Source organism: Cynoglossus semilaevis, chromosome 12 (genome assembly GCF_000523025.1).
Source record: "Cynoglossus semilaevis isolate Cse_v1.0 chromosome 12, Cse_v1.0, whole genome shotgun sequence".
In the NCBI taxonomy this organism is placed as follows: domain Eukaryota; kingdom Metazoa; phylum Chordata; class Actinopteri; order Pleuronectiformes; family Cynoglossidae; genus Cynoglossus; species Cynoglossus semilaevis.
The window spans coordinates 12996694-13009644 of record NC_024318.1 but is presented as its reverse complement, the minus strand read 5'-3'; the positions used below and the strand labels follow the sequence as shown (position 1 = coordinate 13009644).

At 37.9% G+C, this 12951-nt stretch overlaps 1 protein-coding gene across 1 annotated transcript in view; it reads right to left on the bottom strand.

The window, feature by feature from the left end:
* Positions 1-7442: 7442 nt before the first annotated feature.
* The window catches only part of LOC112487834 (uncharacterized), a 10292-nt gene continuing 4783 nt past the window's right edge, over positions 7443-12951 (bottom strand). The window contains exons 4-7 of the mRNA XM_025060823.1: positions 12692-12871; positions 12436-12608; positions 12015-12132; positions 7443-11928 (exon numbers count right to left, since the gene is read on the bottom strand). Of these exons, the coding sequence (XP_024916591.1) occupies positions 11728-11928; positions 12015-12132; positions 12436-12608; positions 12692-12871 (672 nt within the window). The 3' untranslated portion in view covers positions 7443-11727. The remainder of the gene's footprint in view (positions 11929-12014; positions 12133-12435; positions 12609-12691; positions 12872-12951) is intronic.

Sequence of the window (12951 nt, the reverse complement as noted above, 5' to 3'; positions counted from 1 at the left end):
ACAGGTGTGGTATTTCTTCATTTTGCTGCTGTTTGTCAGAAGTGAGCCACTGCTGCCTGTTTTATTTTGTTCTACCTCAGACCTGTAAACGCAGCACTTCTTAAATCTTAAACAAATCATTACCTAATTACCTGAGCTGACCTACTAAAACAAAATAAATGTATAAGAAAAGTAGGTTCTATATTTTTGGTTTGACAGAAACCCCTGACATGTAGGAAGTGCACATGATGTAACGGTGGCAGGTTGGCAGTTTGCTCCTGTTCTGTAGATCTGGGCCAGAGGATTGCTACAGTGTTGCCTGTCTAGGCTGACAGGCAGAGCAGACTAAATGTGGATTATTTCATTCTACATTGCCTAGAGCACAGAATATTTCTTCTGGTATCGTACGTCTGTTTAAACATGTTTGGTCTTTATCATCTTTTTCTGATCTGGCCCACATAAGAACCATCTGGGCTGCTACGTCGCTGGGTTTTCTAATGCTATTTGAATTCCATCCATTAGTGTGCAGTTGGTCACTAAACTGATTTGACTGATGTTTTTAGTGGTTGAATTCTACTGTCTCTTTCTTATTATCATGTTTTCCATCTCTTCACATGCATCACTTGCTCCTCTTATCAAAATGATCAAAACAAAAATCCCTGTTATTCTCTATCTTTTTAAGCCTTCTATTGAATGTATCTGTTTCAGACTGAGACTTGTTATCCTTATGGCCTCCAGAGTCAAGGCTCACAGTACACAGTAGAGTTTATCTTAAAATCAGCAGCTTTCAGTTCTGTTCAGTTCAGACCTAAAAAGTGACAAAGAGCTCTGTGTAGCTTTAGTTTACAACAGATTTCACACTCATAACTCATAACTGTGAATTTCTTTTTTAGTATTTCGCTGCTGTTAACTGCAGTCAGACATAATCAAAACCTGACATAATTAATGTGTTCCAGAAGCCTAATAAAAAAATGAGAAAAATGTAAAAACTTTCAATAATGAAATAAACTACTATAAACCAGGGTACATCCAACTACTCACTGTGTCCCTGTTGTTGTTGTTTACTATATAATATTCCATAGTTTTTACTGTAGAGAAAACTCACAGTATTGAGTGAAGACAAAATGTTTAGGAGACCTTAACTGTACGTCTTCCACTCTTATCGTCTGCTGTCTTCTTAAAGCCATGATATCAGTGCACCTGGTATTAAATTCAATTTAAAGTTTAATAACCAAGTTTTTGGATTTTTTAAAACATGATTTAAAGGAGTGTGGCACAGGCCTGATAGCAAATGGGTGTCAGAGCATATTTTATCAAATTACATTGGAAATTTTCCAAAGTACCTTAGAAATATAGTGCCCAAAGTAGAAAACTGCTGTGTTCAGAAAAGATAATTTCTTACCTGCTTCAGAGTGGAAACAAAAAAAGCTTCACTAAAACCCGACTGCAATAAAGCTTTTAATACCAATGTTCAAGGTTCAGTCAACCCATGGCTAACTAAAAGATAAGACTTCCCACATTACAGGGAAATAAAGTGTGCTGTGGTGTCTTTTCTTTTCTTAGATTTCTTGTGTGAGGAATCTTTGTATGGGGATGTTTACTAGTCGAAAAAAAAAGTGTTGCTAAAAATAACTTACAGAAAGTTCGGGCAGAATCAGCTCATGGAAGACAAATTTTACGTGTGGTTTCTGTATAAATAAAGGATTTGAATAAATAAAGCCCATCAAACTCTGGTACACTGACTGATTTCTTTTATGAGGTGAATTTCATTTATAATGAGGTGGCAAAAACTAGTCCTGAAGTCAAAATGATAACCTGTTCTTGAGGAACATACTACCTGAATATTTTACTTTTAAACTATACTCAGCTGCTATTGTCAGCTGCACTGCAATACTGTATTTTCTTACATACACAACAATGTCTTTGGATTTAAAATCTACTCAAATGAATCATGATAACTAGGCAGGTTAATCATTATTATGGTTAAATGAATCTGTCTCACAGTTTAAACAGTTTAATCTGATAATCCCCATGGATGAACAAGACATCTCTTAGTTACAGCATTTGACAGAATACTGCAGTATGTTCTATTCCAGGTCATACAAACATCAAATAAAAAAGAAACCTGGTCTTGGGCTGATATTTATTGTGTTAATTACTGTGAAATGACTGAGTTGACAGATCTGTGCTCCACAGGCCGTAACCGTGGTCTCAGTGAATCTTTTCAAGCAGCACATGTCACAGTCCCGTGGTTTTTTACTATAAACTGAGTGTTCTTGGTTAAATCAAGTGTCTCAGGCAGAAGTTATATTCCAGCCTAAGCGTTTTCTGTTTAAACAGCACTTTTTAACAAAATCAATGTTGTATGAACTCTCCTCATTTATTACAAGACAGATGAACAAAAAATCCAATTAATCCCATCACAGCGTTCTATAGAACCCTGATCATGTTTAGAGGTACATTTCCTCTCGGAAGAAGCTGTAGAATGGAGAAAATCTGATTCCCTGGAGGATTATTCATCACGGTGACAGCAGCTTATAGGCTTCTCTCCTCTCCATAGGCTCCATCTTTCTATTTATCGATCTTTGCCTCAACTTTAGATTTAGATTAGCAGAGATAACACTGCGGCAGGACTTGTGCTACGTATATTGCATCACATGCCTGGATATAAAATAATGGAGAGCCACAGCTGCTATGACTACGACTTTACATTTTAGAATCGAATGCTTTTTTAAAAAAAAAAAAGAAGAAGAAATGATCAATTTCACTGTAATTATTTTGCCTTTTCTATGATCCTGCCATCACAGTGCAGACAAGAGGAGACGTGAGATAATGAATGAGGCCAGAACAGAACATCAATCAAAGGGAAGATTGTAGAACATAATGGTCTTTGTTGTAAAGATAAAACGTTAAAACCAGGACTGGATTCCTGTCTAAAAAGGTGCACTGACAGATCTGCGTCAGGCAGTTGAACATTTGTTTAGCAGATGTCAGTTTGTGTAAAGTCGCCCTGTGTCTGGTTTACTGAAGTACTTACCACAGGGCAAAATACAGGCCCAAATTAAAATGAGTAAATTAGTGACTTATGTTCTACATTATAAACTTCTGGTCTCATACACTGTGGGAGGAATACAAACAGTGATGTCGATAAGAATCCAACAACCTGCAGCAATCATTACGAGATTTCTTGATACCCTAACTTGATATACCACACAAAGACGTTGCCAGTTCTTCTTCTTTCTCAGTTTTCTGCATCAATAAAGGTTTCTCAGTGCAGCCAGCCTCAGATTTCCTCCGCTCTATTCAGATGCTCAGGTAAAGTGATAGTGGGTTCTCCCGAAAGACTTCCTCTGTACTTTTTTTGGGCCTGACTAAGCTCCTTTGGGGGATAATCAAAGTATGCAGGAGGTATTATATATGTAATTTGGCTTGCAAAAGATTTAGGATTCTAGAGGTGGAAAATATTGCTAAGAACAGGAAAAAGAATACATATAAAAACAAATAAAAACATAAGATTACATAATATCTGCCCTATTTCCAAACCTAATCATACACTTTGTACGAAACAATATTTCTAATCCGCCTTACAACCATAATTTTATTTTAAATCTATGGTGAAAAGAGATAAGGGCTGAAGAAGATAAACAGTCAGAGGGAACATCCTGGCAGCAGTGTCTACCCTCACAGAACAACTCTAATAAGTAGTCAGAGTTGTGGAGTATGTTGTGCTGTTGTGTAACAGAATCCAAAAGGAGAGAAAGAGCTGTTGTAGGGGAGCTTTTTTTACGAGTAATTCGATGAGTTCTGCTGCTTTATTTGCCAGCGTGTAGTCAGCAGATTGTTGAGCTAATGCAGCTCTGCAATCCTTATAAAGAAGGTTTTTTTCAGACACTGATTTCATTTTGATTACATTTGTACCGTTGGTTCTCTCATTCAAATTCAACAACTCCAGCCTCCTGCAGGACACTCACACCCGTGTGAATGAATGTGTCCTCCACTCAGGTGAGACATGATTTGATTTTCCCCCGCAAGAAAAAAATCTTTTGCAAAATGCATTTTGAATATACAAAAGTAGGAAAAACTTCTATTCTCATGTTAAATTATGAATGATTAAAATATTTCTTGACTAAGAAAACCAGAAATATCGAAATTACTTTTCACTGTGATCACAGGCAATCATACTGATAAGGTGTTGTGTAACAAAATGTTAACACACGCATTATCTTAGTCTTTAATGAATGAATTTATCAGTTTTCAGTTTGGTCCTAATCCAGTGGACAATCCACTTTGTTCGTTTGTATTCAAAGAACTCAACCACTTGTTTTTGTGCATCAAGGTAAGAGAATACATTAACATAGAGATACAGACGCCAGGCTTCACCCATGAAGAGCACTAATGTCATCCCATGTAAACATGGAATAAATGGGGCGTTTACATTTGCTCTGGGGCAGAAAGCTGAGATCATGCCATGGCTGACTGATGATGCGTTCACCCCTTTGGGACACGATCAGATTACGGTTCTGCTCCTTACTTCTGTAATGGCTTCTCTGCCACAGCCTCACATTCAGGAGCTCCAGAGAGAAGAGAGAATCCCACTTATCAGCAGTATTGCTTTTATGCTCTATCACAAAGTGACATTTTATTATGGCTGCTGATGAAGGGCCAAGTGCCTGACCCTCCAGACACCACACCACAACCAAACAACAAAAAGCAGCTTAACGGTGACAACTACTCTCAAATGCTTTGTTTGGCTCATCTTTTTTTTTTAAACTGTTAAATTATCAGGACAAACTGTGACAATCTCCTTTTTTAAAAAATCTACAAATGATGTTTTTCCAAACACAGCAGAGTCATGGCTTGGCAGAGGCTTTGAGGTTTTTTTGTAAACATGAAAGTGCGTCTAATTGGACACATATTCACATCAATAAAGAAAATAATAGAAGCGTGGTGAGATTTATGGAGATGAGAGATGCGCTTTAATTGGGTAGTTATCCTGCTGTTCAAAGTTAACACACAGCCTTTTATCTCTGCACAGTAACCCAGTGTGTCTCACTGTGGCACACACTTTGGATATAGTTTTTTTTTGTAATCGTCATCGCCACCATGACTACAGGCATTTCAAATGTTAAAGGTAGCACTGGTACAATTTTTTTACATATTCATTCCTGTTATTGGTCAAAATGTTTTGATTAATACGTTTACAGACTGAATAAAAAAGGAGCGTTTCAAAAATATATTTAAGCCTGTATTTAATCACAATACAACCTGAAGTAATACTCTTTGCTATTATAGCGCTAGGTGTCTTTTTAATCCATGGAGCCGTACACCTCCACAAGCATTTTGATATAGTTTATTACTACTTAAATATGATAGTCAGAATCGGAAATTTCAAATGTGCTTTGCCAACTTAACTATTCATAAACACTGCGCATTTAGACACATTTCAAGAATGTATTCTTGTACCTAAATGTTATTCTTTGAGTTTTAATAGCAGCCAACTTCCTTCTAACAGCACCACTGATGGATACTGATGTGAAATTATATACATATATTACTATATTCATGATTTTTGTAATATACTTTTCTAGAGTAATTCCTTGATATGCTTCCTTCATGGATTATTTTTTGTTTTTACTATTTGACTGAAATATACAAAGTGCTGCCTCAAAAACAAAACAAAAACAAGACTCCCCCAAAAGGTTTATATGAATGTGTTTCAGTCCTGATTAATTTTTTTATAATCTTCCTCCAGTGAAATGTCAAATTAAAGTAGAAGGTAATAATTGGCTGTGTTTCATTTAATAACTCCATGAAGCTAAAGGCTTTGTTTTCCCCACAAGGTTTTCAGGAGATGTAAAAAAAATAAAATAAAATAATTGCCCAATTTGGTATTTTATTTTAAGTATATTGTGACACTCAGGTTCAAACCTAAAGAGTTCTGGAGATCTTTTCTCCCAGTCTCTGGCTGTGACCCATGTGTAAACACTAAATGTTAATTAATAAGTACATGTGAGCAACTAATGAGCTATGTGGATGAGAAGAAAGTGGAAAGAATATGTTAGTTGATGCACCAAGGTGTTCGCACCATCTGGATGCCCATGTCTGTCACCACGCAGAAAACGCTGGGAAACCGACTGTATGAGCGTGCTCACAAGCCTCAGACAAAAAATAATCCTTCTCATAAGAAAAACGTAGATGCAGATGCATACTATCCCCTCAACATACTGAATCTTTTATCAGCTAAGCCCTTTGTAATGAACGCCATTATTCCCCTCAGACGTCCACAAATACGACCAACCCCAGGTGGGATCACACAGTAAACCCTTAGAACTTTCGCTACAATCGTACCGTCGTCTGTTCTCTTGTTGTTCGTTCTTTTTTTATTATTTCCAAATGAGTTCCTATTGAGATGCAGTCAAACAAATTGCAGAGATACAGAAAATAAAAGAAGAAAAAGAAAGTCTTTTACTCTTTTTCCCCCCACAGCAGAGACAAAAAAGTACAATTTAAAAAAAAAGAGCCCATTACTCTATATCCTCAGGAGCAGCTCTGTGAGCCTCTCTGACTGTGGGGAACACCAGGTAATATTTCATGCTATAATTTAACCGCTAAGTGTTTGTTGTTTGGGCGTAAAGGACTCCACTCATTATATCCAGTGGCTGCCTTTCACAAAAACAAGCTCTTCCTGTGCACAGGAAACACCAGAAACTGACAAGTATATATATAGGAGAGATCAAACATATTGTCATGCAATGTTGTTAATACAATACTATACACCTTTTTATACTATAATACAATACCTAAAGCAGTATTTAATAACAGTGTAAAGATATTAGCAACAGTAGAAGTCTTCTTCTTCTTCTATCACTACTAATGGAGACGGTTTGCTGGTTCAAGCCCACACAGAGATGTTATTCTGGTTTGCATTTCATACCAGCTAGCTCACCATGTTCTTATAGTGGTTACTACTCTGCGTTGTGGCCACAGCAACCCCGGTTTGATTCCGGGTCACGGCTGACCTGGGGCGGTACTGATGTAATTGGAATCACAGGACACAGGTGAGTGTAATGAAACTGATTAACCATGGAGCAACAGAGCTGACACATGTATCACTACTCCTACTAATGTCTTAACAAAACAACTTTACCAGCAGTTAGTATTCTGCTAATGTTTCTACAACTACATACAGTACTCTACTGGGGTTTACCTGCAATTCTACTGTATCACAAATAGCAATAATGCATAAAACCGCAGCCACATACTGACACACCAACAAACACATTTCTAATTCAATTAAACTGTCTTCCTACAGTGTGACATCAGATGACGGTGAAGGTGACCCCTGATCCATCAGCTATTCAAACCTTAAAGTCCTCTTGGGCATTAGCTTGCTGGACAGACGACTTGGAACATGACATTGTACATATTATGTAATATATATATATATATATATATATATATATATATATATATAATATGATATTATTGTGTGGTACATTCTGTCAGCCTGTGAATTAATGTATCTTTGTCATTTACATACACGCTGCTGATACTGATCTGCCTAATAAATAACAATGTCAGTGTCCTCCATTTAAGCTAATTATCTAGTGGGTAATTATATCTTAAAGACTGAATCAAATGGGACAAGCAGGACCCTTACTGTGGCAGAGCTCCACCTGGTGGAACCACAGCCATGGAACCACTGAGAGGATTATATACAGTATATTGTGGAATGTCAATTCAGAATTCAATTATCAGATTAACAAAGGATTACTGCCATGTTGCCGTCTCCTTTACAGTTACTGTACCTCAGTGGCTAACCTTCACAATCACATTTGAACAGACTTACACACCAGATACTGTACCCTTCATCCACCGTTTTACAACTAGGATTAGCACTATATGGCTTTGTTTGTCCAGCAAAACATCAACATAAAAAGATGAAAAGTTTTGCATCTTGCATACAGTTTTTGTGCTTATTATTAGTGGAGAAGACCTGTCCACTAGTGGGCTATCCATGTTTTTTATTTACTGGTACAGTTCATTAATATAAATATGCTGGGAAAAATGAACAAAACAATTATTACGACCCCTGAATGACATTTTAATAGATTCTTTAGTGCTGGTGATATTTCATCCACTCCATATTCTTTCATCACTGCACAGCCTCAATGAAAAAGTTGGCACATCATCACCTACTGTAAATACATGCTCTTTTAGGATATTTTGTGAGGCATGATGGCTGAACTCATCTCTTAGTAATCCTTCCACATTCCACTGGGGAAAAAAAACCCATGCTCAGGAGCAGCATTTTAAACTGACTGTCAGCTGGCATGGGCATACATCAGCCAGATGATGAGCACATGGGAGCTGTGAAAGGGCTACATGGTCACTGTTCTGCCACTTAGTCAGGCTGTGTGCCAAGCAGTTGTTGCTTCAACCTCAGCACAAGGTTGCTCCATTTCTGAATGCGATATGATGAAATGCATTAGCAACTTCATCTCAGTTGATTTCCCCCCATTTCATCACTGATATGTGCAGTATATATAAATAACATGTTATGTGTAAATAACATATAGCAAAGATACCTCAGATATGCGTTTTAAAAATATTACCCATTTTTTTTACAAATCGATAAACAACAGTTAAAAGTGAATGTGCCCCAGAGGCAGGAGAAGGAGAGCTCATCCACACTTTAGAAAGGGTTTTTGCGGAGGGTTGGGGGGTGGGTGAGTGGGAGGGTGGAGGTTAGGTGGAAATATGAGGAAGTGCTCCGACAAGCAGATTCAGAGAATTTAATTTGTTTGCATTTCTCTTACGTGTCAGCAGTTGTTGCTTCAATTGGATATATAGAGTTGACGCCGCACAGGGGATTTGTAGCTTCCCTCCTATTGATCCTGATGTTTGGGAAAACAAATGTGTAGCAGTAATTTGAGGTGCACACAGCCCACGGGTGTATCGTGCTTAGGCATTACCATACTTCAATTGAATATAGTGTGAAATTTCTCCCTGACATTTGTTCATTTAAAATTCTGCACCACGCCAAGAAACTCGACAAAACAAATGAAAGTGAATGGCAGTCTTAAATAAATGCACAAATCATTTAGAAAAAAAACAAGTAATTATAGTAATTCAAAGTCATTGTATTTTTCAAACCTATCGAAAAAAAGTACATCTTATCATTTATCATCTGATTGTCTTATGTGTTAGAATAAAATAAGCAGAAAGCCTGCATTTTTTTTAAAGCAGCACTTTACACAGTAAAAGTGTTGCAGTCTATACACAACGCAGTGTGAGACTGGGAACACCATATGGTCTAAGGCTGCAGAATTGCTACTCAACTGGACCATGTGGTGAAAATGTATTTTCCCTCGGCTGTTTCCAAATGCAGAGCAAAAGCTGTGCGTTGTGGATAGACTGGAGACTTCTGCTCATGTAAAAGATATTTTTGCCAGTCCAGGGATTTTAAGATCAACATGGACACACCAGTTCAGATGGCTGTGAACAATGATGTGAAGTTTTGTGCTGTGTTAAAATTGTTGTTTTCATGTGAAAAGACTTAGTTAGTCTTTACAACTTGTCTCTAAGAATATTTAGCAAAATAATCTTTGCTCACTCATCAACTGAGTTATTTTTTTCAATCCCCAAATTACAACAGCAGTATCCATGCATCAACATTTTCTTTTTTTACTTTTCTCATTCTTAGTTTGCTATTTATGCACTAAATATTTATTAACAGTGACAATAAGTAACAAATATTCTTATATAATATCACATTCTTTCATTTATCTGCAATACATTCTCACTAATAACCATATAACCTGACTGGTTATAATTGACAAAACATTTCCCACAAGACCAAGAAATGGGAAACTGGAAATTCTGCCATTGCTTTGCTGTGACTATCTACATACTTTAAGAAGGCGGACATATAGATGATAACACAGAAAACACAGTGACAGACTGTGACTTTACTGTGAAACTAGGTCATCAAAAATGGCTTAAGGTTGATCTGAGTCTGCAAACATACAGCATAACTGTCTTCATGTTGTCACTCAGGCCATCACAATTACTGACTGAATTTAAGGATTCAAAGAGCTGCTATTTTTTTTCTTTTGGAGAAAATATCTATGCAAGATTATATCAGTGGAACCTAAACAAAACACATTCATTACATTTAATGGGCAAAACATAAAAACAGGCATGGTTCAAAATGTATGCACACTCCTGTATATGTATGTGTCAAGCTGTGAGATTTAGTGTCTATTTTTTGAGGCGACAGTTCCTCACATATACAGTCGTACTGTTTGCCTCAGGGTATAAGGACCGCTCCATTGCCTTACCATTAAATATCCATCCTTCAAACTCACATATATATACTCATAGTTTCATTTATATACTCACAGCCGTTGTCAGCAGTACCATAAGAATGATGCAAAGTACATACGTACAATCACATCACAGTTTTTGAAGAGCCTGTTTTTTTTTGGGTTTTTTGGCACATCCCACATTTTCCACATTTATTTAAAGCATCAGACATGACTCACACAGAGGGGTTCTTTTCTATCAACCTCTGTCTGTCAGTGATATAAGCAACATGCTGTGACTGACAAATTAGCCTCAACTCTATTCACAATTCACTGATCTTTTAGTTTTTGTTTTAGACTATTTTAGATATTATAGACAATTCAAGCATACATCGTCTGCAGATTGTAAATGTTTTGTATGAAGCTAATTCTTAATTTGCAATAAACTGCCACAGTTCCAGACACACAAGAAATTTGTTTGAGATATCTTGGTGGTTTAAATTGACATTGAATGTGTTCAACACTGCCCCCTCCTGCTCAAATGATTTTATCCCTGTGTCTTTTTCTCTTGTTGCAATAAACATGCCTGTATATATTGCTTGATTATTTTATTAGTTACTTTGTGCGCACACATCTGATCACAGCGGCAAGGCAAATTACATTTTTACTTATTTTTTTAGTGTTTTTTTAATTTTAAGTTTTAGGTTAATTTCTGTTTAATGTAGTATATCATGCCATTCCTTGCCGTTCCTTTGAACAAAACTGGACCTTAAACCATGGTGGCTTTCACATGCAAACCTATTTGCGGTAGTTGCGTTCCAAGACCCACCGCGAAAAGGGAAAATCCGCAAAATAGAGGCGAGAGAGTTACGTATATATTTACCCTTCACGAACCTCAACCTTCATCAACCCTCCCAGACTGTATTACCCTTTCCCAAACAATTATATGCACAGTGGAGTTGTACAATGTAAATATAAAACATACACATTACGTAAATAAATTAGATACACGACCATGCAAAACAATGTAAAATACATTCTAATTATATAAAAAAGTCAATGTACATACACATTGTGGGGGCGCGGCGGAGGTTAGCGCTCAGCTGCAGGAGAGAGAGCACGGGAGTGGCGACGCAGGTGCAGCTCCGGACGCAGGTGAGCGCTGTTGGAGTAATCAAGTAATCAAGTTTCCTACCCATGGAAATTTCCTACCCGAGTTAACTGCGCATGCGTACATCGGCCAATTTGCGACTGCAAACAATACATAGTTTTCTGCAGGTTAGGAAATTTCCATGGGTGGCATGGAACTTCAGAACACCGGCCTTGGCTATTGGTTAATTAAAAAAATACAGCCAGATGTGTAAAACATTAACTCTACAAAACGTTCCATGTCTCTCTCCATCTTTTTTGAACTCTCCATCTTGTTTAATTCCCCACTAAACTAGAAACGACCACCATGCACATCAACTGGTGGGGCCAGACTGGGTGCTAGGGGGTGGGAGGAAGTCTTTCTCAAACCCAGCTCATCAGTTTCTGGGTTGGAGGTCTGCTGTGCTCGGTGCAGCTCCAGGTTTCTCCTCCACTGGAAACACAGCGCTGTGGCCTCTGCTCCATCAGAGTGTGGTTCTGGCTGTTTTAAACCCTTGAAAACAACAACAGAACAGTTTTTGTTAGACATTAGGGAACTCTGGGGTCAGTAAAAGACATGTTATAATGAGTTGTATTTACCGTGATGCAGGCGGTCTCTGCAGCACGGACGCCACGCAGGACGATTTGGAGGAGATTCTGTGTATTCTTCACAAGGATCTCATCGGATGATTTGCTTCCAGGTGTTACGGCATTTACGCTAAGTGAACAGAAGATATGATTTCAGAAAATGTTTATTTTCCTCAAACTTGTTTAACTCAGGGGTCTGCAACCTTATCTAGTAAAATTACTTCACTTTTTAAACACATACATAGAGCGAGGACTGTGTTGCTGCCGCTACCTGTGGTGCTATGAAAAAAACTCTGTAAGGTGACCCTAACAAGGAGATAAGAGACACAGGTTGCAGAGCAAGGACTGTGTTGCTGCCGCTACCTGCGGTGCTATGAAAAAAACAGGAGATAAGAGACACAGGTTGCAGAGCTCTGGTCAAAAGCCTCCTGACCTGGAGATGATGTTCAGCTGGTTTGTGATGGTCAGAATCTGCTCAACAATAAGGGACAGTTCAACCATACATTGTTTGTCCAAGCAGTGGTTAGCAATGACTCTAATGAACTGGGTCAGTGATTGGCTGTTGGAGATGACGTCTTTGGCTGCAGTGACAAACGCCTCTTTATTCTGAAAGAGAAACAAATGTGGAAAAGTAGTGAGAATAAATAATGAGCCAAAGATGATAAACAGTGCCCTCTAATGGTCCTTACCGGTATTGGGCCTTTCTTCCTCAAGTACTGGGTCATGTAACATATTATGTCAGCCATTTTCCTGGTCACCTGGACAATCCTGTTGTCCTTTGGATCCCAGCTGTCACTTTCTTGTTTAAGATAGAGTGAGGTGTAGGTCAGTGAAGAAGAGTCTCTGTATGCTCCACATCTGGCAACATCCTGTTAAGAAAACAATTGATTCACTGCTGCAAAAAGTAGTTGCTCTGATTAAATGTAGAATGAGCAAGTCATTTCCCATT